Source organism: Cyrtonyx montezumae, unplaced genomic scaffold (genome assembly GCF_038088225.1).
Source record: "Cyrtonyx montezumae isolate F1298 unplaced genomic scaffold, pur_monq_1.0 scaffold_10, whole genome shotgun sequence".
Taxonomy (NCBI): Eukaryota; Metazoa; Chordata; class Aves; order Galliformes; family Odontophoridae; genus Cyrtonyx; species Cyrtonyx montezumae.
Window position 1 is genome coordinate 33,894,741 of NW_027071826.1, and position 25,273 is coordinate 33,920,013.

The following is a 25,273-nucleotide window of genomic DNA, read 5'->3' on the forward strand; positions in this document are numbered from 1 at the left end:
AGCAGTTTTCAATACAAGTTGGCATATATAAATAATAAATGAATATTCAGATATGAATAATAAATTATAGCTCTGTTTATATAGCTTTGCGCGTCCCTTCTCCTGAAACACCTCCTAATAATGAGAAGGCACAGACGAGACACTTGCAGAGATGATTTTCTGTATGTGTGGCACACACTATCGGAAGCGAGAACCCTATGTCTATAAATGAAGCGGGACGTGCATTTGAGTGCAAAAACCAAGAATATGGGGGAAATACTTCAGCGTTGAGAGCTCTCTCCGCCGTGCACCATACGCCTCCTCCCCGGGCGGCAGGCAGGAGGCCGTGTACCACAGCCCATGCACGGGGCGAGACAGGACAGAAAGCGCGAGCGGGCTGAGAGGAGGGAAAATGGCAGCGCCCCGCCCCAGCCGGCAGAGGGAAGCGCGGGCGGAAGTGGCGGTGCGGAGCAGAGCGGAAGTGGTGTCTGGGAGCGGCGCGGGCCGGCTGTAGGTGAGTGGTGCCCGGGGCTGGCCCGTGCGCTGCGGCCATGGCGGCTGCGTGAGCCTCGGGGCCGCTTCTCGGGTCTGTTTTCGTCTCAGGCGTTGTGCGGCCCCGCCGGACCGGTGACACGAGACCCCAGGTCACTTGCTGCTGTAGGGACCCGTTGTCACAGCCCTTTTTCGGTGCGCTGTTAGGGGTTTGGCTCAGGCCTAGAGGCTTCGTTCAGGCCTAGAGGCGTCGGGGCACTTCAGCTCCTCAGCTTGGTAATAACAGGTGTTGTTGCAGGACGGCTGTGGGCCGTGCCTTGTGGTGTTTTCAATGACTGGTGAGCTAGGCAGAGGAATTGTCTTTCTCTTGGCAGCTGGGCTGCCTTGGAGGCTGAGATGTGACTGCTTGTCTCTTTAATTCTGTATGTAAGTAAACGAGGTTTGAGATATGAACCAGAAATACATTGATTGGAGGCACTGATACGACAGCAGGACCTTGTTTTCTTCTTTGACCCAAACCTGATTTTTATTTTTTATTTTTTTGTAAAAGAATGCCAACTTGAACATTGGATGCAAGTTAGGCTTGAGAATGGAGATAAAAATTAGAAGAGGGGAGGCTTAGATTGCACATAAGGAAGAAGATTTTTACAGGGAGGATGGTGAGGCACTGGAACAGGTTACTCAGAGGTGGTGGATGCCCCATCTCGAGACGTTCAAGGTCAGGGTGGACTGGGCTCTGAGCACCAGATGTAGCTGTAGGTATCTCTGTTTGTTGTGGGGGAGTTGGACAGCGTGGCCTTTAAAGGTCTCTTTGAACTCACATGATTCTATAACAAAAAAAGATGACAATGTTCAGAAACTGGTAGAATTCTGAGGTGATTCTTTGTTTTCACATATTGTTGCTGCCTTTCCTTTTTTAGCCCTTTCAGGTTCGTGGCTGTTGTGATTTAAATTTTTCTCATCAGCTGCATTTCTCTACTGCCGCAAAAGGAAAAATGCATTGTAAATTCAGATGATCTAAAGCAAATAAAAATCAGTATGGTAATGACTTATATCAAGTAAGTGCATTTTTCTATAGCCTGGTGGCAACTGTGAAAACTCTTGTGCTGTAGTGTGGTAGCGCTTAGCCCTAAACAAAGCTCTGCCTGATTCTTGTGTTAATGTACATTTGCTGAGGGTAGTGGCTGGGATGGATAACGTGCCTGAGGAGCTTCAATGCTGCTCCAGGAAAACCAGGAGTATTATGAACTTCCGTGTTTCTGTAAAGTGCAATCTTCTGTGATACACTGATGCCATGTTAATTTATGATTAGAGGCCCTTACTGCCCTAGCTGGCATTTGTTCTTGGACTGATGCTAGAGCTGAAATTGGTTAATCAAAAAGTGTCTCTTGGCATTTGAAGCAGAGTGTGGCTTTGTTGCCCTCTGTGCTTATGCCCTTTGTTTCTAGTCCAGCTTAACCAGGTTCCACCTACATTTGCAATTCTATCTGCAGCTCTGGTAGGCTTTTCAACAAATTTATAGGCAGTCCAAAGCATATCAGAGAAGTATTTTTTGAAATTCTTAGTGTAGACAGAGATGCACTAAGCAAATGACTCTGTCATTTATGCTTAACAGCAAATGATTCTGTGTCTGGTGCATATAGGTGCTCATGGTCTGTTCACTGCATTTTTGATCCCTTGCAGACCTCTCTAGTTGCCACCTCTGTGTTACTGTCTTGTAACAGCTTAGTTCAGGATGATTTTCTAACCTCTTTAGGCAGTGACTACAAAATTGGCTTCTTGTGACTAACAGTTCTCAAGACAAATGAAAGCAGTTTCAAGGTCCAATATATTTCTGAATAATGTAATATCTGGACTCTCGGATAACTGTATATGTGTGTCCCTGTGTGGAAGAAGTCTATCACAGAAAGATTAGCAGTGCACTTTGCTTATAACTAGGCATTTTGCATCTGCTGATCCTACTGCCATCATCCTCCTTTTGGCTTTGAAGCCCAGGACAACAGGGTATTGAAACACTTGCCTTTTGGTGCATGTATTGCTGCTTAGGTGTATCAAAGAGGGACCTATCAACTGAAGTATGACCATAGCAGCCCCTATTATGGCAGGCAGCTCCATAAATAAACAGCAAGTACAGGTGCTTATGCTTGGAGTGCACAGAAAAGGAGCCATCTGCAGGAGCTGCAATTTCTGCTGTGTGTTTGGAAGAGAACTAGGCTTTAAGGGAGTGTTTGTCTTCTCAGCACCAGACAGAACTGCGGTGTTTTTATTGTGTTTTGAGGCAAGGTAGTGGCATGCTTCGCTTTCTTCATGCTCTGAAGTTGCCCCTCACTGGTGACTGTATTCCACAGCTGTCCTTGATAGTGCTAATGGAGATTTAAGGCATTTTCTCTGTGGGTTGGAGAGGATTTTATGGTTCAGAGGGCATGGGGGAGTTTCCTTGCTGCTGTCTGTGCCATATGTATGCTTGGTGTAATTGGAGGTTGTTGTTCTGGGGCTCTTGAGCTGACAGCTTTCATTAAGGCTGTGTGCTGAAATGTCTGAAATTGAGCAACTAACTCGTGATGTTGGCATCATATGAAGAGGTCTCTTTCTGCAGTAATGAGTGCTGAAGTGAATGGAGACCTTGGAAACTCAGAGCCTTGGAAAATCCACTTTAGAGTGGTGCACAAAGGTCTGAAAACTGTAAGCTTTGAATTCGTTTTTTGAACAGAAGTTGGGACATAAAACAAATTTCAACAGGTCTTATATGGTTGTTGGTTTTGCTTGAAAGCCTTGATTAATAAAAATTATAACAAATTTCACCAGGGAACTCTGAAATGAAAGAAAACAAAACTGTAAAGCTGCCCACATCTCTCTTAATTTAGTGTTGGTGGAGCGAGCAGCTCCATATCTAACTGATGCAGATTAAGAATGGGATTGCTAAAATTGGTATAAACATTCCAAGCATTGGTCATAAATACTGCATGAGGGAGGTAATTCTTGCACCTATCAGCATCCTTCCCGCGGGATATCTTCCCACATTCTTCACAACAAAAGATGATATTAGCACAAGACAAACAAAACATTGGTTTCAGGGCAGGCTGTGCCTTCGTGGGGGTTGAACTTTGTTTTGGTGTGAGATTTAGACAGGGATGCACTTTTAAGCTTTGCTCTCATGTGTACAGGCTATCCATGTGGCAGATGAATGTAGTTTTTAAAATCCACATCCATTTCCCTTTCCAACTTATCAGTAAATTGTTGCTGATTCCTGATGGTCTTTGAAATGTAGAACAGATCAAATATGTGCAAAATATTTCAAAATACCATGTGTGGGAGAGTGTCAAGCCTGCAGCATCAGTGATGATCAGTGATTCAATTAGCATGAAATTTATTTGCAAACACTTTGCTTGCTGTGTATGAAAAATGATTTGATGGTCCCAGGCTCTGGGAATGAGAGAAGGAGAGTAAATTTGCAAGTATCTTCATGGCCTGTAGTTGACAGGTGGAAGAGTTGTCTTCCTCGTCAGTTCTGATATGCACCAAGATACAAGTGTTTACAAATACCACCCCCAGCTTTCAACCCAAAACTGGTCTGAGGAGTGAATGAAAATGCTTGGCAACAGCATACCTACTACCAGGAAGAGGACAACGAAACAGTGAACTAAAGCAGAAGTACTAAATAAGGAAGCTTTTTTTCTTTTCAACTGGGAGGTTAGAAAGAGAAGGGGGGCCAGTAGTACTGAATATTCTGTCCACATCTACTTGAACAGACTCTTGCATCCTGACAGAGATGCTAACACTGTGGTACTGAGAAGACAACCAGTATGGTGGAGGGAAGTGGTTTACGTGGTACTGTGTCTATGACGTTCTTGTTTGATTCTGATTCTGGAGTAAGTTCTATCTGCTGCCTTAGTGTAGGTACTTCTGTGGCTCTGCAAATCCAAGGCCACATGGTTGGCATTCTGGCATATACACTTGTTGGCTTGCTTCTTGCTGGATTGATGCCATTCTGCTCCCGGCTGGATGGTATACCAGGTGTTGACTTGTCTAGCAGCATGTTGTTTGTCAGTGGAGAACAAGTAAACTGTTTGTCTGGGATGCTGGTGCAACTAGTTGTGTCCTGGGGAGATCATGAAGTAAGGCAGCTGTGATATAGACAGAAAGAGCAGAGCAGGATAAAAGTGCATATCTTTCCCTTGCTGCTTCTATCCTCTCCCCAGGAGAGCCAGTTCTGTGACCAGTTTTCCATGTGTTCAATAGGTTCCATGTGAACAGCAAGCAGGATCAGCCCGCAAAAACAAAACAAGATGTTCTCAAGACCAAAGCCTGGGGAGTCTGAAGCAGACCTGATACACTTCCAAAACCAGTTCCTGGCATCCAGAGCTTCACCAGCAGTGAAGATTGTGAAGAAAGCAGACAAGAGGAAGGGAGAGGAAAGGAGCACAGATGCTGAGAGACCCCACCTACAGGACAGCAAGGATGTGGTCATGTTGGATGGTAATTTCCCTTGTGGGGATCTTTTATAAATACATGTATTTTTTTTTTCTCTGCTAGTGTTCCTCTTTGCTTGACCTTATCACCTCTCTACCTGCTTTTTCCCTGCATGTGTCCTCTGTGCAGTATCATTTGTTCTTAGCCTTGTTTGAAAATGCACTTGTCCAATATTCCTACCTCCAGTAGAACCACCTTTCCAAGACACTGCCTTCAATCCGTGTATCAGCTGTGTGCAGTACTCCAACAAATCACAATACAATTGGTATCTTCTGTGATTTGCATTCATTTGACTCCCGAGCGCTTATTTTACCACAGTGTCTCTGAGATTAATCTCTGCTAATAGTTGTAGCTTTCATCCAGCAGATCTATCTTGATAAGCTTCCTTACTATGTTTTTCTTTTTCTTCCCCAGTAGTAACTGCAACACTTGTCATGTACTTAATAGTCTCAAAAGCTCAAAGTTCTTTCTTAAAAGCAACAATTTAAATCTTACAGTGCTTGTTTCCAGGTAAGGAAATATGATCCCTGTTTATGAGCAGTGAAACAGAAGCCTTGACTCGTGCTTGATTATGCTAATAATTCACTGTTGGAGCTGTCAGTGGAAGTGTGCTCTTTTGTGAGCACAGACTGCAAGGATACAATTTGTTTCTGTATCATCTTTTGCTTCTTCCTTGAATATTTGAAGTCAGGCCTGAATATACTTTCTTGCTTATGCAGCCCTTTGAAAGGGGCTGTGTGCCAATACATAAATAATAAAACTCTTGAGCATGTTGCTCTCCATTACCCAGTACAAGCCAGAGATGAAATTCGTGTAATAGTCTTACTGCTTCTTCACCTTGTTAATTTCTCATCAGAGCAATAATATGTACTGTTAGAGAGTGTTTGGTCTGTTACCTGTTGTGCAGTTGTTATATATGAATAACTTGGATCCTTTTTTTCCTTTTTATTTCCCCTCCACAGATTTTCCTGATATTCTCCCTGCTCTAACTCCTGGTCCTCCAAAAAAGTCCAAAATCAAAAGTGCCTGTGTCCACTTTGATGATGAAGATCCAGAGGAAAGACTGGAGAATTATGATCAACACATTACAGCAGTCTTCAGCAAAATCATTGTATGTCTAGCTTTTATGTGACATTCTAGTGTATTTTTAATACCATGAATTGAGCAGTGGCAGGGATAAAGGGTTATTTTTCTGCTTTTATCTCTGCAACATAATGAAGCAGTTGCAGCAGCATAAACCAGTGTCCTGGAGCATTCTGGGGGGAAAAACACTCTTTGGGTATATTTCTGCTGTCAGTTCAGCATGTGTTTGAATCTGCTCTCCAGTGCAGACTGCCCACAGGTCATGCTGCTCACATGCAGCCTCATTCTCTAGTGTGAATTTGGGTGAAATTCTGATTCTGTAGTGGGGGCGTTCTTGTTGCTGTGTACTGGCCTAAATTTCTTTTATCTGAGTTTTCTGATGGTTGATGGAACTGGCAGCACAACCTATTGGAAGATAGTCTCACTTTGGCTCTAAGTAGGCACAAGGTGTTCTGAACCTGACAGCTAAGTAGTAGGAATCTTGCAAACTGCCAAGCTGAGAGCTTAGTCCACTCTCAGCTAAATGGTTCAAACGTGTCTGGCTATTGTGGTTTTATTGAGTTGGATATTTTTATGCAGGAACGAGACACAAGTGCAGAAGCAGTGACCATGCCAGTGTCCACTGGAGACCCATTTCCGAGGATATTTCATCGTTCTGAGATAAAAAGTGAGGTAAGAGCAGGACCAGCTGTACTATTCTGCCTTCATTAACTATTAAAACTTCCCCACAACACAGGGCAATGCATGGTGAGTGGTAGGACTCAGACTGAGAGACTTGGCCCTCTGGAGATGGGAAGCTGACTCAGCATCTCTCTGGCATTGCCTTCTTAGTACAGTAGAAATTTCTTTTACCAAACTGCTATCAAATAGGCAGTTTATACCCTACAGTTAAATAATATTAGAATCCTTACAGTTTAGGGAAAAAGGCAATCTCCTTCATGTAACTTTAGCAAGAAGGTTTGAACATGCTGTGTTGTTTTTGCTTTCCTTTGAGGAGCAATCTTGGTGAATGTTCTCTCCAGATTTTCATAGGTGTGTTCTTCCTCAAGTTGCATCTAATTCCTGCTGGAGTGATGTTTGAATGCAGTTGCATGGTTTGTCTTTTACAGTTTCTTGGATTTTGACATAAAATTTGTTCCAAGGCTGTAAAACTGAAACCTATGTTTCTAATAGTTGCTGTAGTAGCAAGAACTGCTAGCTGAGTGGAAATCAAATGCTGGGAAATTGAATGTCATTGATAGCTATAGTTGCTTTGAATAAGGAGTTTAGTTTGAAGGACAACTCTATTGAGAGGAAAAAGTAGTACGTTTTAAAGCTACCAGTTCTGTTTACCTGGTGCAGGAGCATACTAAGTAGCTATTAAATGTTAAGACTGCCTTTTAAACATCTTCTCTGGACTGGGGATGTGCAAGAGTCTTTCTTTTTTCTGCTTAGCATGCTTTGGATTTCCTGTGTATCAAAGGCTGTTCAGAGCCTTGGTCTTCTATTGCCTAGGCAAGCAGCACAGTAATTTAGTCGGGATTATTTTAGCACCACTTGCCCGCTTCTTACCATGTAAATCTCTTCACCCTGGTGCTCTCTAATCATCTTATAAGAAGCATTTTCCAAGCATGTGGTGAGCACAGTACAGTATGGTTCCATTTATCCTCAGAAATGCAAAGCATCTACGTGGGGTTTCTAAGCAGCAGGAGATCTGGAACTGTTATGTTTGGTGATATTTTAGTGTACTTTTCCTGGCCCAAATTCACTTACAATTAATCATCTTTTCTCTCTAGGTAGCAAAAACCTTTGTATGTTTTGTCTCTGTTCTAGCATTAAGCTGTACATTAAAAATAGAATAGCAATGTACAGAAGAGGGCAAGTGGCTGCCAGCAGCTTCTCCTGTGTCATGTCCCAAAGTCTGTTTTGAGCGTGTCTTTAGGATCTGATCTATACACTTGTTAGTGCCAGGTGTGTGGGGGAGTCTGAAGGAAAGAGTGGTGACACACAGCTTCCTTGTTTGCAGGTGAAGGTGGGATCTGGAAGAAAAAGCATCTTTGCACAAAAGATGGCAGCAAGAAGAGCTGCTGAAAAGCCAGCAACAGCTCCCTCTGCTGAGTGCACTCAAATAAGACCAATTCCTCTGGATGTTCTGGATACTGAGGGATCAGCAAAAGAGGCACTGTACTCTGGCAACAGGGAGAGTAAGTGGAGAAGGTTCTGCTTATGCAGCCTACCATATTTCCGTAGTTTTAATAACCATTGCATTAGTGCACCTTATCTTTAAATTAGAGAAGCACTGTTGTCCTTAGTTCAGAAATTGTGCTCACTTGGAATATCTGTGGCATGGTAAGGATCTGAAGTGGTCAGAGATGCAAATTAAAATTCTAGAAATAGAGTAGCTTTATCACTAATTTTCTTTTTTGTTTTTACACTGGGTCAAGTAGATTTATTTTCAAGGCTTTTGCCCACCTTTTCCTTTGTTTGTCACATATAAAGTATTCCTTGGTGTGCCATTAATTTTTGCAGTTTTTGGAGAAGGATTCATCTTGTGCATGACCTCTGATGACCCCATTCCTACCTACCTACAAGTTGAAAGCTCAGTCTTCCATCACTTGCTGCTCTGCAGTGAGACTGTGACATTGTTCCATAAGGAATGCTGTGAGGCAGCACTAATGAGTCAGTGCCACCTCCAGCAGTTATTTATCTGACAGCACTGTGACAAGGAAAGATGAAACCAACTCAGGTGGTACCAGCATCTCCAGATGTGCATGTGTCTTGGGCAGTCCTGCCTAAGACCGAAATATATCTGTCCTTTTCCCTGACATCTTCTTTTTCATGTTGAAATGGATGCCAGATGTCATCTGCAGGTTTTCACCATTTGGCTGAGGTTTCTGTTTATCCCAACCTCTGTCAGAGAATTGGTACCAGAATCCTCAAATGTGCTGTGCATGCACAAATCCACCATCCAGGTCTATTACTGTGTTTGCTGTGTACCCTGTTACAATTGTGCGTGTGTATTCCTGTCTGAGAAATCCTTTGGGAAGCAGTAGTTCTCTGGCTGTGATCCTCTTGAAGTTGGAGGACGTTGATAGATGTTTTAATACAACAGAGGGATCAGCAGATTTCTTGTCCTCCTCTGCAAGATTGCTGGGGAAGGGTTTTTATAAGAGGATTGCTAGAAGCAACAGAAGGTTAGTCGTGTTTCTTGTAGCATCTGGTAACAATCAGGTGAGTTGCTGAATGGTAAAAAGTTTAGTGAATCTCTTACCAGATCTTTCTGTCTTCTCATTTCTTTTTGTTCAGTATGCAAGAAATGACATCAGACCTTAGTGCTGATTGAACATGAGTTTAATGTTTTCATTGATTGGTTTAGGGTCACAAGGATTATCCAAGTTAGTATATGGAGCATATGAAAAAACAAACAAAACAACATGTAGAATAAAGCCACAGAGACAAGTCTGTTTACAGTGGGCCGGATAGGGAGTCTTGTTCAGTTTGACCAGAGGAACATGTTATCCTGCTGCTACAGTTAAATGAAACGAGCCTTTAAAAATAGTTCAGATCAGGTGATAAAGGAGACTTGATTTTGTTCAGAGTAAGAGAAATGTCTGCCCTTCTGCAGCTTCTACTGTGTTTAACCTTAAAGGGTGAATACGTGAGGTTGCTAGAAGAAAACATGCCTGTTTTGAGGGTGGATCCTGTATCACACTGTGAACTGTATTACATAATAATTTTCATTCCCTTTCTCAACACAGATACTAGACTGTGGTTCAGCAGGTATCAGTTCATGTCTTGTTGGGCAGAGAAGGACAGTAACTCAGAATAATATCCTGATTTGTGGATTATGCTCATATTTACCTTTTGCTTTGCTTTAAAGAAACAATTTTTTTCTTCTCTGTCTGTATCCAACTCCTAAAGAAACAAGGCAGAAATGTTTTATCTCTTAATTTTGCTTCCAGATAAACTAAGCTTCTTTACCCCTTTTTTAATTTGGCTAGCAGGGTTTCTTGTGTGGGCTTGCTAATGACAAAATCTAAATGAGCTCGTAATGCTGTCAAGACATAAATGACTAACTGCTTTATTTGCTGGATCTTTCAGATAAAGTTGATGACATTTTCATCTCTCAGCGGCCTTGTATCATAACGGGAAAGGGTCTTGGAAGCCAAAGGAGCGAGCAGGAAGCTCAGGCTATCCACAAAGAGAATTTAGAGAAGCTGCAGTCCATGTCCCAGGAAGAGATCCTGAAGGAGCAGGAAAGGCTTCTGGCTCAGCTAGGTATGTGCTTTCCAGAGTGAATTCTCCTAGAAATATGGAAGCTTACTGAGCACGTGAGTATCCTGAAGTTTCAACAAGTATACAGATCAAAGATGAGACATTAGGCTCACCAATCATTGCACATGGAGATAGTTAAACTTCCATCTCATATTTGTAGCTTATGAACAGGAATCAAGTGTGAAGAAATTTGAGTACTTATTCCTCAGTGAAAGGGAGCTTAGTTGAAGACTCTTGGCTCATCTTTGGAGTAAGATGGTCCATGCACGCAGTTACTTTGCATGTCTGATATCTGACTATATGTGTTTGTATTGAGAACCTAAAATGTAGTTCTCGGAAGCAGATAAGAAAGTTGAAAAAATATTGCCTTTTAAATTCACTATATAAATAACAATGGCGTGTGTGAAAAATATTGTTTTTGCACTTTCTTCTTGTGACTGATTTGTGACCTTTGCTCCTTGTCTACACTTCTCAATCCTTAGAGATTCTAATGAGGCAAACACTTGAAATTTAGAAAGGGAATGGTATATGTTAATTTTTTTTCAATAGTTGTCCTCAGCTTATGTGCTCAGCAAGCCATAAAACAGTTAGATTTCTCATTTGAAAACAGGTGACAGTTGGCAGAGAAGAAGGGGTGTGTGGAATGGGATTGAAAAGGCTGAAACTTAAATGGCAGGACCTACAGATGTATCAAGTATTTTGAGGCTGACGCTTATCTGTCTGTCTCTTTGTCAATACTTGCAGATCCCAGTTTAGTCGCTTTCTTAAAGTCACGACGCAGTGGTAATTACACTGGTAATGTAGGCCAGAAAAATGAAATAAAAATGGAACAGAACAGACTGGAGGAGTTTGTGGAATCTCTGTCTGTGCCTCAACATGGTGTAGGAGCATCTCTTTCCATACAGGAATCAGATCTGGAAGAATCTGAAAGGAGGGATGAAAATATGAAAATGGAAATCACAGGTAAGAGACATAGTATGTGTTGTTAATGTTCTAAACATAAATGTAAGGTTTTTTTAATGATGTTTTCTTCAACCCAGATTAGAGTTCTGTGGAAATTTGGTAATTATCCAAGTCAGAATTTTATTGTGATATTTAAAGATTTTTGAGTTCAAGGAAGACCGTTCTTGTTGTTTCTAGCTGAGCTCTAGATTAGAAGGATGATGCACTACATAATGGAGGTGGTGAGCCATGCAGTGAGAAGTCTTGCTTTATTTTGGAAGCTTGTTCTGTGATCACTTGAAGAAAAATGTGTTTAGAAGTAGGCATGGTTGCTTTTCTTGTTTAGTCATGTAAACAGGGAAATAGAAAAGCGTGATATTCAAGCAGCACTTGCTTCTCACTAATTTCTTTTAACTGGGACAAGATGGGGACATGGATAGACCTCCCTGAAAAGAATAGCTGACATGCTCACAGGATAGTATGGAGATGGCAGCTGATGAGATAGCTCACATAGCACATGTGTCTTAATGTGAGACTGCTGCTGTTAGCCCCACTCTGTGGCTTGTATTGCAGAGCCCATGTATGCATTTCCAAAGGTTATTTCTCTTTCTTTTGTGTGCTATGAGTGCAAGGAGATGCTAAGCTACAGAGAGTTCTTTCAGAAGAATTGTATGGAGCCGTTGCATTTTACAACAATGCTTTAATACTCAGTTTTACTATTGATTCATTTACCTTGTATATTTTGATGATGAAAGAGTGGTAGTGTCTCTAAAACAATGAAGATGTGGACCTTTGCTGACAGGAGTCTTTATCTTTGCCTTAAAACTGGCAAGAGACCTGAGTGTGTCTGAACGCTCACTTTGATAGCAGAGCCACATCCTCTGAAATTTGTGTGCCTGTGAATCTCCATATGTTATTTACATCCCTTATTTTCCTTACTAAATGACACAAGGAATCTTTGCTGGGTTATTAGAGGAGAATTTTACCTCTTGCTTATTTAACTACTTATAAGTATTGACTTACTTCAGTCATGCTAAGGAAGCCCATGCTGATACTGCCTGTGTTGGATCTGCAGTTTCTATGCTTATGTGTGAAGAAAGCTGCTTTATCACAGGCAGCTAGAACAATCTTTATACATACAGACCAACGAAGCATTTACCCCTTTTATTTCTGTTACTGTTTCTTTCTTCTGTGTTTTTCTTTTCTTAGTCATAATTTTAGGCTCCCATTCACATCTTCCAGAACACTTTTGTTTGTAGCATGTGTGACACGCCTTTATTAGCATGCTTTTCTTCCAATTTCGTGTTTATCTTTGACTGTCTTCATCTCTTGATTCTCTCTTCTGATGCGTTCTTTGTCTCCCAGTACAACATGCAGACTGCTTAAAGAGGTCTCCAAATCTCTCTTGGATTTTAGCTTGGTGTTTGCAAGAGATAACAGGAGTTTAACATTTTCTTGATGAGAGGGATGAAGTTGTGTTTGTGTGGAGGGAAAGGAGGGATGATTAGCCTTATATGGAAGAAAGCACCTCACTGAACAATCCTTTTGCTGTTTCTCCCCAAGTCTTTGTTTTTCATCAACTCACATTAATCAAAATAACAGGTTTTGATACTTTTCCCAGAACAGCTGAGTGCACGAGTAGTGTCAGATTAAGTGACTTTCTTTTACTCGTAGAAGCAATAGGAGTGGGCTGTTTAGCTATGGAGACTGCACAAAACTGTAGTAGTGCTCTTGGAATAGCTCAGTGTACAAAGCATTGTGTGCTGATAACATCTTTTGCTGCCCCTAAAAGACTGCAAACAGAGGAAGAAATGGAGTTTTCCTGGAATATTTGAAATAACAAAGTGTGATCTAGAATGTTGTTAGGAAACCAAGGGAAGCCTTTCTAGATACTGAATTTACGCTGGCAGCCCATCCTTGGCCCACAGGAGATGTAAAATCTTAGTTTGTCTTTCAGAAATAGTGTTGGAATTTTGTGTTTGCTGGTGCTCAGAATTTAACCCATCACAAATAACGTGGCAGAAACAGAATTTCTTAAGGGTGAAGATGATGACACGAACAGAATTGCTCAAAAGTCAAACTTGCCTCTCTAATGAGATAAAAGGCAACTGTCTCTAATAAAGAAGACAGTAAAGCCTTTATATAGCAACTTCTAATCTTATCAAATAGAAAAACAAATCCTGGCACCAAGACAAAAAGGAAAGCAAACAAGAAAAGGAGGCAGTTAGTTGGTAGTCTTTAATATAATGCAACTCTGAAAAGTTCAGTACAGATTTTGCATTCAAACTGCCAGCTTCTGTTTCCGTAAATGGTTTTCTCAGTAACTGAGCAGTCTGCTGATACCTTGGAATATGTATCTGTCTTTTCTTGTTGACAAGATCATAATGCTACAGGCTGATGATAATATGCATAATCCTATTCATAGAATGATTATTCAGTTTAGTGATTAATGGAGGAGGAAAAAACAATTTGTTGAATTAAAAATGTCAATAGATCTATTTTTTTCTGTTGATTTTTATTTCCTCTAGTTTTGCATCCACCACCTACAGATGTTCCACTTTCTTAGATATCAGATGCTTTTTTCCTTCAATTAAAATGTGTGTTGAGCCTTTGGCTGAAATTCTGTGCAGCAGATTTCTGGCTGGGGAAGATAACTGTGTGCTTGGTTCCTTGCCTGACTCACTACCACATGGATCATAAGGGTGAAGCTTCATCCTAGAAGTGATGAGTGCCCTTTCTAAAAGTTTATCTGCTAATTGGGTAAAGTAGAAGGTTGGGTTTCGGGCCAGTTATCAGTAGGGAATCTCTGGTGAAAGAAGAGCATCTCAGTGGGACACTGTTCTTTGCAAGAGAAGTCCAGAGCATTAGGATTAACAGCTGCAATACAAATTAATTCTGGTCTTGTTTTGCTTCAGTAGGAATGATGATCCTGCTTTCCGTGCCCTCCGTCTGCCCGCTTCTGTTAATGCATGTGATTTCTCTTGAGATAGCAAGGACTTGTTAGTTATCTCTTCTCATACCAGCCCGGGACAGTTTTGTACTAGTGAGGCATTGCCTGTGCTAGCATTCAGATTTTCATTTAAATCTCTCCTGCCCATTTACTTGTGATATTTTTCCACATGATGAGCTTTCTTAGGGCAGTTCTTGTGTTGTCAAGTATAAATGTACTGTTTCTCAAATTATTCTAGTCAAAACTCTTTAACAAGTTAAATCAGTCATTTCTTCCTGTAGTGCCTCCACCTTTGAAATTTTTATTCAACTGCCCTGTTTCTCAGGCAAGCTGTGTCAGTTTTCCTCTTCAGTTTTTCCTTCAGTGTACCTAGGCTGACGTTGTCCTGGCTTCTTTAAAACCATACTTCATGCCAGGCCAATAATTTGTGTAGCCTTCTTTGCATTACTGCTGTTCTTGACTCCTCTAATGCTCCTCTCCTTGAATGATACTCATTTATTTCACAAAAGTAGGGCTGGTATTGTTTTCTGCCCTCATTCTGATCATTTTGCCTTATTTGTGTCCTGATTTTTTTCATTCAGTTTCACCCTAATTAGCATTGTCTATGGATTTTGTTACAGTGCTGCATAATTTCTTTTCTAGCTCTCATGAAGGATGAAAACAGCTGAAAGTCTTTGATGTTTATGCATCAGTCAGCAGTTCATTTGAAAATTATTTTCTCCTTATTTTACATGAATCCTATATTTGATGCAGTCTTTAAGCCAAGTGGGTTGGCAGATAGGGAATAGGAATTTTTTCATCTTTGTTTTGGAAGGTAAGGTTGTCATTTTCTCTCCCAAAGATGATGATCTGCCTGTGAAGCCAAGGAAAGAATGGATTCACATGGACAATGTTGAGTTTGAGAAGCTGGAGTGGATGAAAGATTTGCCCTCACCCAGGCAGAAGAAGACTAAAAAGGTTTAAAAGCAGAAACTGCTTTTTTCTTGTTTGTGATGTATCTGGTTCATGTTTCTCACCAGTTTCAAAGTTTTCTCAAATAATCCTTTGGTTACTCAATCTGAGAGATTTTGTAAGGCTGAGAGATGTCCCAGTGCTCTCCACAGGATGAGATTATGTGTGGTCACTTTAGCCTGTAGTGTTCAGGAGAGCTACAGAGTGAGAGTCTGATAACTCAAGATGACCTGTGATGAAGCAGGTCTGAAAACTTAAGGAGAAAAAAAAGAAGGAAAAACTTCGTTCTTTTGTTAAGATTTTGAGATCTGATCTGGGGAGTTTCTTAAATCACCTGCTAGATGACACCTCAGAAATGGAATTCTATGTGGTGAGTAGAGTGTAAGGCAATACAAATAATCTTTCTCTCTCTCCACCTCTTTCTTTATGTTAGGGAATGCAAGCCCGATTCAGTTTAAAGGGAGACTTGATTCCTGCAGATGCTGATTTGCCTACTCATCTAGGTCTGCATCACCATGGAGAAGAGGCAGAGGTAGGTAGGTGCAATGAAGCAGAAAGGAAAGAGTGCATCCATTTCCATTTTCTGTGTATAATTTGTCTGATTCCTTTGTGTCAAGGTGTTTTAGTGACAAAAACCTCAAGAAAGTATAGATGGATGGTTTCCTTTTGAAACAAGCTCCTGAAGAGTTTAGTCGCCTTGCATTACCTTGCTTTATTTGTTTTCAGACAACTCAGTTAATTCTTCTCCTCTTCAGTGCCATTAAGGATCTGTGGTGCTGGAAAAAGGGTACCCATCCTTTTTTTTAAGTAGTTTTCTCCCGTCATGTCATTTATTTCAATCTCTTCTGCGACTGATGTGAAACAGCAAAGAAAAAACAAAAAAACTGTGTTGCAATTTATCTCTCGCACTATTTTATAGTTGTTTTAAAAGGGGTTTTATAATTCTAATTATAATTTATAATCTTGTTTTAAAAGGGGTCTGTTTTTATCTATAGCTGGTTGTTTGTTGTTTCTTTTTTCCCTCCCCCATTTAGAGGGCTGGTTATTCTCTCCAAGAGCTCTTTCATTTGTCTCGCAGCCAACTTATTCAGCAGAGGACACTGGCTCTACAGGTCTTAGGTCGTATTGTTCAAAAGGTAAGTCACTTCCATGGAACTCCTCCCCATAGCTGACATTTTCACTGCATCAGGGACCAGATTCTCTGATGCTGGTTGTTTGTCTTCTATTTCAGTACAGATGAACAAAATAACTAGCAGAGTATTTCTTATTACACCAAGGATCTCACTGTTAAGAAAAATTATGATGTTGGTGCATGGCAAATTGAATTTCAGGGTTCTCTGCATGAAGAAGCTCTGCAGTTTTCAAGTGTTGCTCAGCAGCAGTGCTGCAGTTTAAGTTCCACTGTTTCTTTGGACATGAGTTATTTTTACAGCGTTACTTCTGTGACAAAAACTCCCATTCGTAATGACCCTTTAGTTCTTGTTGCCTGAGCCAGTTACATGATGTGCCTGTTCTGTAGGTGGTGAGAATGAGTTTGCCTAATCTTACAGTGAAGGGCATAAAGCAGTATGAATATTTACTTCCACGCACTTTCCCACCTAACTCTTGGAGGAAGTGCTTAAAGTTCCCTCAAGCAGCAGTGGAGGCAGAGATGAAGTAGCAGGTTTTGAGAAGAAAGGTAAGGCAGAACAGGGTGAAGTAATAAGAAGGGTCCAGACATAAGAAAGTTTTTCTGCATTAAATAGCTGGAGTTGTGCCTCTCTGAAGAATGAAGAGAAAATACAAAACAACATTTGTAAAAACTATTCTATGGGAAACTGCCTAAAGCAGTAGCAGCATCATTATGGATTAGTTGCAGATTGCTCAGAGAAGGTGTCCCAGTATTGATCTAAGCAGAAAAGAATTTCTTATCCTCTAAGCCAAATAGGAAATGCACCACAAAGCTACATAAATATCATCGGAATGTGGAATTATTCTCTTAGAACTTTTCTCTTAGGGCTGTCCCTTGAGTTAGAGAATTTCAAGTGGGGAGAGATGTTTGTAGCATGCAAAGCAGGGTGGGCATCCTTGTGGATGCCAGGCTGCACACTGTAATTGCACTTGGGGTGTGTGACCTTCCCTCCACCTATGCAGAGAGGAAGGGTGAGTATATAACGCAGAAACAGCAGACATTCATCAATAGGTAGTGTTTCCTAGAAAGGCTAACAATTCTGTCGTGTGTGTTTGCACTCTTACCTATTTGTTACTTACTTTATGGGGCAGCACTGGAATTCAATAGGTCTGCATCAGTCTGTGATGTCCTAAAGTTAGGTAGTATGGAAGACTCCTAACTAGTATAAACAGCAGGGTATCAAAATGGGAATCAGGTGCCTGATTTTACGGTATTTAAGTGGATTTTCCTGCACTGATGGCGCTGGAGGTCTTTGAGGTTCTTTGAAGTCGTAAGCATTTCTTCTGCCCTTTTGTATCATTACTTTGGATTGAAGATTTTTTTTTGTCCTTACAGATAATTCTGCACTTTTCTTGGAGAAAACCAAGCAGAGCAGTTTGTTGTGCTGACTGTGCAGTGTAGCTGCTTTCCAATAGAACCGTGAAGAGGCAAACATGCAGAATGTTAAATTGTACAGCTTTAACACTGTCTCTGTATGGTCTATTTTTTTCAGGCCAGGGCTGGAGAGTTTGCTTCCTCCTTGAAGGGCAGTGTTCTGCGTCTGCTTCTCGATGCTGGATTTCTCTTCTTATTGCGCTTCTCTCTGGATGATGCTGTGGATAATGTCATGGCAGCATCTGTTGGTGCTCTCCGAGCTCTGCTGGTGTCATCTGATGATGAGGTGAGAAAATCATTACGTCCCCTGCTTTGGTTTCATTCTGAATCATTTACAGAATCAGAATGAAAGGACAAGGTAAGTAACTTATAAAATAGTCTTGATGGATGCATTAGCTTAATGGTCAGTAGAATGCTATTTGTGTGCTTTGGGACAGCCAAAGGACTGCGTTATCCAAATTCGAGAAATTTGGTCCTCTGTTCTACTATTTAAATGAGCTCTACCTATGATTAAATTCATTACAAGCTGTTGAGGGAGTTCTCTTCCTTCTTGACACCTTTAAAATCTAGAACATGTCGCTACCACTGTATGTGTATAATTTAGACATTTTATTTTTAATATGACCTCTTCTGTTTTTGGCTTATTGCTATGTAGTTTTCCTGCTTCTGAACAAATTAGTCACCAAGTATTTTTCCTGCTTTTTGTCAGGCTTCCCAGTATTACTAATTTCTCTTCATAGTTGTCCATCATCTGTTGTTCTCAGATGCTTTTCTTTCACTGTTGTGTACCTATTTTTCCATTCTTATGAGTCAATTTTCTCCTTGATGCTTTTTCTCTTGTAAGAGGACTGAAATTTCTTTTGGATGTTTAGAGATACTGGACCCTGAACAGCAAGATTAAGGAGTCTTCATGGTTGAACAGAAGTTAGCCATTATGGGCAAAGCAGACTATGGCCTCTGTTTCAAGTTCCTTTTATGAGAGCTACTCCTGTGTTAAGCTGCAAAGAGATTGGTGCTAGAAAAGAGTGGTTAGATCTCTAGAAGTCTATTTCTCACAGGCCATCGTAGATATCACTGATGGGATGACAAGGGAAATGAAGTATCTTGTTTTCTAAGCTATCAGTATAATGCTGATCTTTTAGATGAGTGCTGCAAATCTGTGGTAGGTGATTAATGCTGCATACCAACTTCTTAATGTACTTTTGTTTTTCCTGACATTACTCTGGTTCACATCTGCCTGCCATGCTGTGATTCTAAGATCAAAACTCACGGTTTGATGTTTTGGATAAGTGGGAATTGTTGGCTCTCTCTCAATGCCAAAGGCAACAGTGTGATTGTTGTGTCAGTGTATTTTCTTGTTTAAAGAGTCCTTCCTAGAGACTAGTGCTGAGTTTCAGAAGGTCCTTCAGGAACTGCAGGGTGGAATTCTAGTCTCTAGGTTTTATAAGATGAATAGGATCTATCCCCCACTGTATACACAGAAGATCAACGCATACACAGATCTTACTGCCTGAGTTCTTGTTCATACCTCTGTGGCTATGGGATGGATCTTCTTTGTTTCCCTTTGAAGACCCTTTGAAGGTACTCTGTTTTGTGCATTTTTTTTCTCTTGGTGGAATGAAGACTATAGGCCTGTCGTCGGTATATGGGCTGGTTTGGCCCGGTTCCACGACAGCTGGTGTGGGGGACCCACAGACCCACGCCCCAGGAAAGGGGAAGGGCAAAGGGAGATGGGCCTAAAAACAAAACAGCGGCAACGATCTGAGAAGTAATGCTAATTTACTAAATAAGATATTGGAAAACAAAATAACAATATAATACAATATAATTGGAATTAGAGCTAATAAATAAAATGAGCAAGAGAGAGTGTCCAATAAACTGAAGGCCTTATGCTAATGCTGAAGGCGGACGGCAGCGAGCACCTACTGCTGAGCTCCATCCCAAAGGGAAGAGAGAGTCCCGTGACCGCAGACAGTTTTTGTCTTTCCCTCTGAGTGGAAACACGTAAAATGCAAAGCATCACACAGTCCTCTGGGGAATGTAGTTCTTCTCTTCTGAGACAGGGATACCCAGAACTATCGATCATCCATGCAGCTAGAGCATTAACTCTTTAACTCCCAATACACCACATGATGTTATGATGTGGAATATCAATAGTATAACAAAAATCATAAAACCATAACAAGGCCAAAGTTGATATTCCAGATGGATTTGTAGCCTAAACCCATTAATTCAGGCCTCTTCTGATTGTATCATTCACTCATCAGCTTTGCTTAATGTTTCTTTATATAGATTAATTGTACTTAAAGTTTAAATTTTTAAAAAAACACCTCAAAGTTCTTTTGAAGTCTACTACTTCTTTTCTTGCTTATGTGACAGTTATTTTTGATTGCCAGTTGAGGAAACGGTAATTTAAGGCAAGTTAAGTAGTGTAAGCATTGGATTAAATTGTCTTTTATATTCTAAAACATTTTGGGGGTAGCAGGTCTTCTGTGGGCACAATCTCATCTCTGAAGAGTTGAAAGCTGCTGTGTACTGCAGAATTACTCTAGAACTTGGGTGTATCTAACAGTGTTGTTGACTGTGAACAAAAAAAGGCTTTTTAATTTGCTGGAGCTTGAGGGTCCCTCAACAAAATTCCAAGCAAACATGAACAAATATGTCAGGTAGTGTTTAACATAGCAATTTTTACATGACTGTTCTGTGTTATTAGTGACCTAACTTCCATACAGATCCAGAGAAGGGAATAGAGCTAGTAAATCTCAAATTCCAGTTTAACTTCTAGAACCAGCTTCTAGAGGTTATTTATTTTTATCTTAACATTTTCTAATTAAGCTGCATTTCTGTTCCTTGTCTAGAGAATTTAATTCCCTTCACAGTAATTGCTTTTCATGATTTCCCTAGTGTCTGTGGGTCATAGATTGAAGTCACTTCCCTGAAAAAGCATTTCATCCAATTTGTAAATGTTTAGAGTACTCTTTATTGTGTTTCTGTTTTCCTGAATTAGGTGGAAATTTGTAAAGCATCCAGTAATTAAGTGTTTGTGAATTTTTTTTTGTCTTCCGTGATCTCTTTGTGTGAAATTTGTGTGCTTTTACTCTCTTCATAGAAATATCTTGATTGGACTTTCTCATGGTACCAAGGGATGGCTACGTTCCCATTTGTCCCCAGCAATGAGGAGGAAGAAGAAGAGGAAGAAGAAGAAGAATTATCTGGAACAGAGAGGTCTCAGAATAAAAAACGGAAGGATGAAAACAAGCCAGATGCAGATGTGGCCCGTTACGATGTTGTAAAGGTAAGCACAGAGCTAGGTCTGAAATCTGTTTGGATAAATAGACTGTGTGCTGCGGCTGTGTGTGCTGTTGAAATGTGTACTCTTCTGTGTGTGTTAGTAGTGTTAGGAACAAAAATTAAAACTCCTCCTTTGCCGTTGGATGTTATATTTCTGTCATACGTTAGCAGAAATGTAATTTTATTAACTTGTATAAATGTTGAGACTTGACCAGTGTGATTTCATCATTATTAAGAGATTTGGCGTAGAGTTCTCCACTATTCCAGCTGTTATGAAATACATTTCATTTCACCCTTGCAAATTGGTTGTCACCATTTCAGTTCCGCATGTCAGAAGAAGAGTATTTAAGCTAGCAGCTGAACTCAGTCAAACATAGAGCTTCAGTCTTGACGTAGAAGTATCAGTCCTGTGGACTCAAGTGTTACGCCTTTTCCCAAAACTAGAAATGCCTAACACTGTTTCTTCAACTGAAGATTGATTCCTATCATAGTCACTGATCATGCGAACAATACAAAATCACATCATCCATCTGCATCTGTCTTTTCTTACTGCAGAATAGAAACTGGTGTCTGTTCCCTGCTTCTATAGGCTTTCTGATGTGGCAAGCCATCAGAACTGAAAAAAGAGTACTGTGATAGATGAAGGTGATGGCTAGCTAAATGAATCAAAACGCATGAGAACCCTTTACAGCTATGTCACACTGCAATAGTCCTTTGTAGGAGAGGTGTTCCCTTCTACTTGCAGTTTCAAACTCTGAAGAACATAGCTATCCAGAAAACTCACTGGTGGTCTGATACAGAAGTTCAGATGTTCCTGCTCTGTTGGGCTAACTTTCTGATTGGTTGCTCGCATACTGACAAATCTATAGGAACGTCTCTCTTCATTTCCCCAGTGGTGATTTTAATACTTACTCTCTGCAAAAGATTTAATTGAATCTGCTTTTCCCTTCCCCCTGCTGCTTCTCAGAGAGCAGTTGTTAAGAGCATAACGAGTATTTTTTTTTCCTTTCAGGGACTTCTAAAAACACAGATTCAGCACAGGTTGAGGTATATCCTTGAGGTGGTGCGACCTGTTCCAGCAGTTGTCCTGGATATTCTGCACATCCTTACCTGCATAGCAAGGCACTCCTCTGAAGCATGCATCCAGGTAAATCTGCCATTGTGCAGGAGGAACGGTAGGAAAAGATTTGGAAAAGGAAGTTTTGGCAAGGAGATAAGACAGACTTTGGAGTTCTTTATCTATGGCTACTGGGATTGCATGCTTTCAGTTATTTCTGGTGCCTGCTGTTTCTCTGCAGCTGCTTGACTGTCCTCGGTTAATTGACACCATTGTCAGGGAATTTCTCCCTACTCGATGGGATCCTCATGTGGCTGAACCAGGGTGTTTACTTACCAGTCTCCATGGAGTTGCTTGTGCTGCCGCTATGAAGTTCATCAGAGTATTGGCATCTGGAGGCAGAAACGCAGCAGCCAGGCTGGTAAGTGATTATCAGAAGAGTTTTTCTGATGTCAAATACCATTGTTTTCTGTGCCTTGCTTCCTCACTAATGATGGATAATTAACTGGAGGTGACTGAGCTGAAGAACACGATTCAGACCTGACCAATATGTGTGAAACTGGGAGATGTGGGGTCAGAGTTCCTGTTTCAGTCTCGCTCTGAGGTAAAAGGAAGCAATAGGGCCACTTAAATGAGTAAGAGATTGAATTATCTGACATACAGCTTTTGGTCTTTCTCTGTAATTGTTTAGGCTTGGCGATAGAAAGCTGGTGATGATGTGTGTTTTACTGAGGGAGTAAAGAAAACAGCAAAACTTATCCTTTCAGTTGATGTGCTGATGAGAAGCAGCGAGTACAAGTTGAAGTACAAGACAGTTAAAAATAGAAATTTATTTCTAAAGTGAAAGTGGTCAAACTCACAAACAGGTTGCCCAAGGAGGCTGCTGACTTCCTATCTGTGAAGAAATTCAGAACCCTACTGGACTCAGCTCTGAGCATCCTGCTCTAAACAGAGAGGACTGCAGTTTCCAGAGGTCTTTTCTGACCAACAACTTTTCTGTGACTCTATGAGCCTACAAATAGTTTTGCTGATGGTTCAAGGTCAACACGTGTAGCTCTTAGCCATGGTCTCTGTGAGGTTACCTCTGTAGATATGTTCTGCCATTTGCAGGGAAACTTCAAAAATCTCTTGGAAGACAGGGTATGAGCTGAAATAAAGAGACGAAAATAATCATTGTGAAGATGTTGTGTGTTTGTTTTGAAGTATTTCTTGATGATATTACAATGTGTCTTCTGTTGCATAGCAGTAAGGAAGCTTTTTCAGTCCTTTCTTTTTGAGGGTGGGGGGGGGGTCTATGTAGCACAGCTCAGTGATACTGGCCAGCAGCAGATGTGTAGAGTGCACATCAGTATATATTGCTCTGTACCCTCCTGTGGCTCCAATGATAGGCAGCTTAGGACTTCATAAGCCAGAGGTCTTATTTGTATGTTTGTGTTTTATGGCCCTGGTTGGACTTCCCTGCATTAATGTGCCTTAACAGCTCAGGGTATTTGTCAGTACTTGTAGCCTCTGTTATCTACTTCTGGACAGGTTTTCCATTTCAGAGATAATTGTGATCACTTGTAGGGCATCACACCGATGCTATAAATATATAACATCCACTCAGAGCGACACCCATTACAGTGCAGTGCACCTCTGAGAGGTTTTGGTTAAGTATTTTTTATAGCATCTAATTAATTGCTATCCAGGAAATTGCTAGCATCAGTGGGAGAATACTAGATTGTGCTATAATATACTTAGAATAATGTGCTGATAATAGGTAGTGGGATATTTAAAAGTTGTAAGTGGTAGTAGGAATGTAACAGAAAATCTCGAAATTTCATTCTCTTTCAGACTCTGAGTAGTCCAGGTATTCTAAGCATGCAAACCTTGTTTACAAGGTTCCTACCACTCAGGCTTTGGTTCTGTTTTACTCTTCTATGACTTGTTGCAAGCACTTGAACATGGAAGGTAAAATGTAAAGTAGTGTAGGAATTTTACCTAACAACAAAATTCTTCCACCTTCCTCCTCAGGAAGTAAATTTAACTTTGCCCTCTGTTCTGTAGGAGGAGTGTCAGAATTCATAGTTTGATTCATCAGCTCCTTTGCTTCTTGTGGGTGTGCAGTGATTTCCCTATGAGATGGCTGTACAGCATTTGAATTTCAAATTATCTGTAATGTGTCCTTGTGTTATGAGAGAGACATTGTCAGTGCGTTTGTTTAGACAGAGGACACATAAACTTTTTTATGTGTGGGAGAGGGAAGGAGAAGCTCTTTTGGTTAAGCTCTATGGTTAAGCAAAAATATCCATTTGTTGGGGAGGATAAAAATTATTTCTAGAGAACTGCAAATGAGTCATGTCAGGCTTAGTTCAATACTAAAATAACCTCAGAACATTTTCAAGGCACTAAAATTCTATAAGTTTTTAAAAATAATAGCCAGGAGGTACCCTTTTTATAAAACAAACACAGAATTATAGAAAGATTCAGGTTGTATGACCTCTGAAAGCCATTTAATGTAAACATAAGAGGAATGTAAGAATCCTTTCAGTGATTTTTGCGTACCGTGTTTTTGATAAGATAGATCTCAGTGTCATCTTGACTACTGGAGTTCTACTTATGACTGGTTAAAGAAGAGTAATTATTGTTTAAAAGTCGATTAAATGCTGCATAGAGCACCTAAAATAAAGAGTGTGTGTGGGCCAGACAAATTTCTGTTATTTAAGTGTACTTGATCTGTGTGTGAAATGGATTAGATAACACCCAGGCATCTCTTCCATGGATCCCTCCATTTTAATTTCTGTTAATGATTTATTGACCCTTTGCTGTACACTTCCTAAGATTGCACAAGATGAAGACAGGTTAGAACGGTGCAAAGGGAGTTTAGAATAAACTGCAATAAAATCTGCAGGTTTTTTTTGGAGTGTCAGACCAACGAGTGTCATGATGCCTGTGAGTGAAGTCTTTGTTGTGTTTTGGTCTTTGTTTACTTGTTTTCATTGGTTTTACAGCTTAACAAGTTTGAAATGAAGAGCCGGTTAATTCGATTTACAGCTGAAGATCCACAAGATCTGCTTCTGCCAAGGGAAGAGGCCATCAGGCTGAGCACTGAAGCCTTCCGGTTGTGGGCGGTGGCTGCTGGTTATGGTCAGGCCTGTGATCTCTACCGGTACAGTCCAAAGCTGAAGAAGTGGGAATGGTGGGGGTGGAGGGTGCAACAGAAGCATTGCGTTCCAGATGGGTGAATTTGGGATCTCTAGAATCAGTTGCTACTCCCTTT

The 25,273-nt window shown here is 40.7% G+C and overlaps 1 protein-coding gene across 2 annotated transcripts in view; it reads left to right on the forward strand.

The window, feature by feature from the left end:
• The first annotated feature begins 454 nt into the window (after positions 1-454).
• Positions 455-25,273, forward strand: part of RPAP1 (RNA polymerase II associated protein 1) — a 37,318-nt gene continuing 12,499 nt past the window's right edge. The window contains exons 1-15 of one of the 2 annotated variants that reach the window (XM_065754828.1): positions 455-493; positions 4,711-4,947; positions 5,904-6,052; positions 6,604-6,696; positions 8,030-8,207; positions 10,105-10,281; positions 11,023-11,241; positions 15,012-15,127; positions 15,555-15,653; positions 16,156-16,257; positions 17,785-17,952; positions 20,776-20,961; positions 21,970-22,104; positions 22,256-22,435; positions 25,005-25,162. In XM_065754828.1, coding sequence (XP_065610900.1) covers positions 4,758-4,947; positions 5,904-6,052; positions 6,604-6,696; positions 8,030-8,207; positions 10,105-10,281; positions 11,023-11,241; positions 15,012-15,127; positions 15,555-15,653; positions 16,156-16,257; positions 17,785-17,952; positions 20,776-20,961; positions 21,970-22,104; positions 22,256-22,435; positions 25,005-25,162 — 2,150 coding nt within the window. In that variant the 5' untranslated portion in view covers positions 455-493; positions 4,711-4,757. Of the gene's footprint in view, positions 494-4,540; positions 4,948-5,903; positions 6,053-6,603; positions 6,697-8,029; positions 8,208-10,104; positions 10,282-11,022; positions 11,242-15,011; positions 15,128-15,554; positions 15,654-16,155; positions 16,258-17,784; positions 17,953-20,775; positions 20,962-21,969; positions 22,105-22,255; positions 22,436-25,004; positions 25,163-25,273 lie in introns of those variants that run through there. The other variant, XM_065754829.1, reaches the window with a different exon arrangement.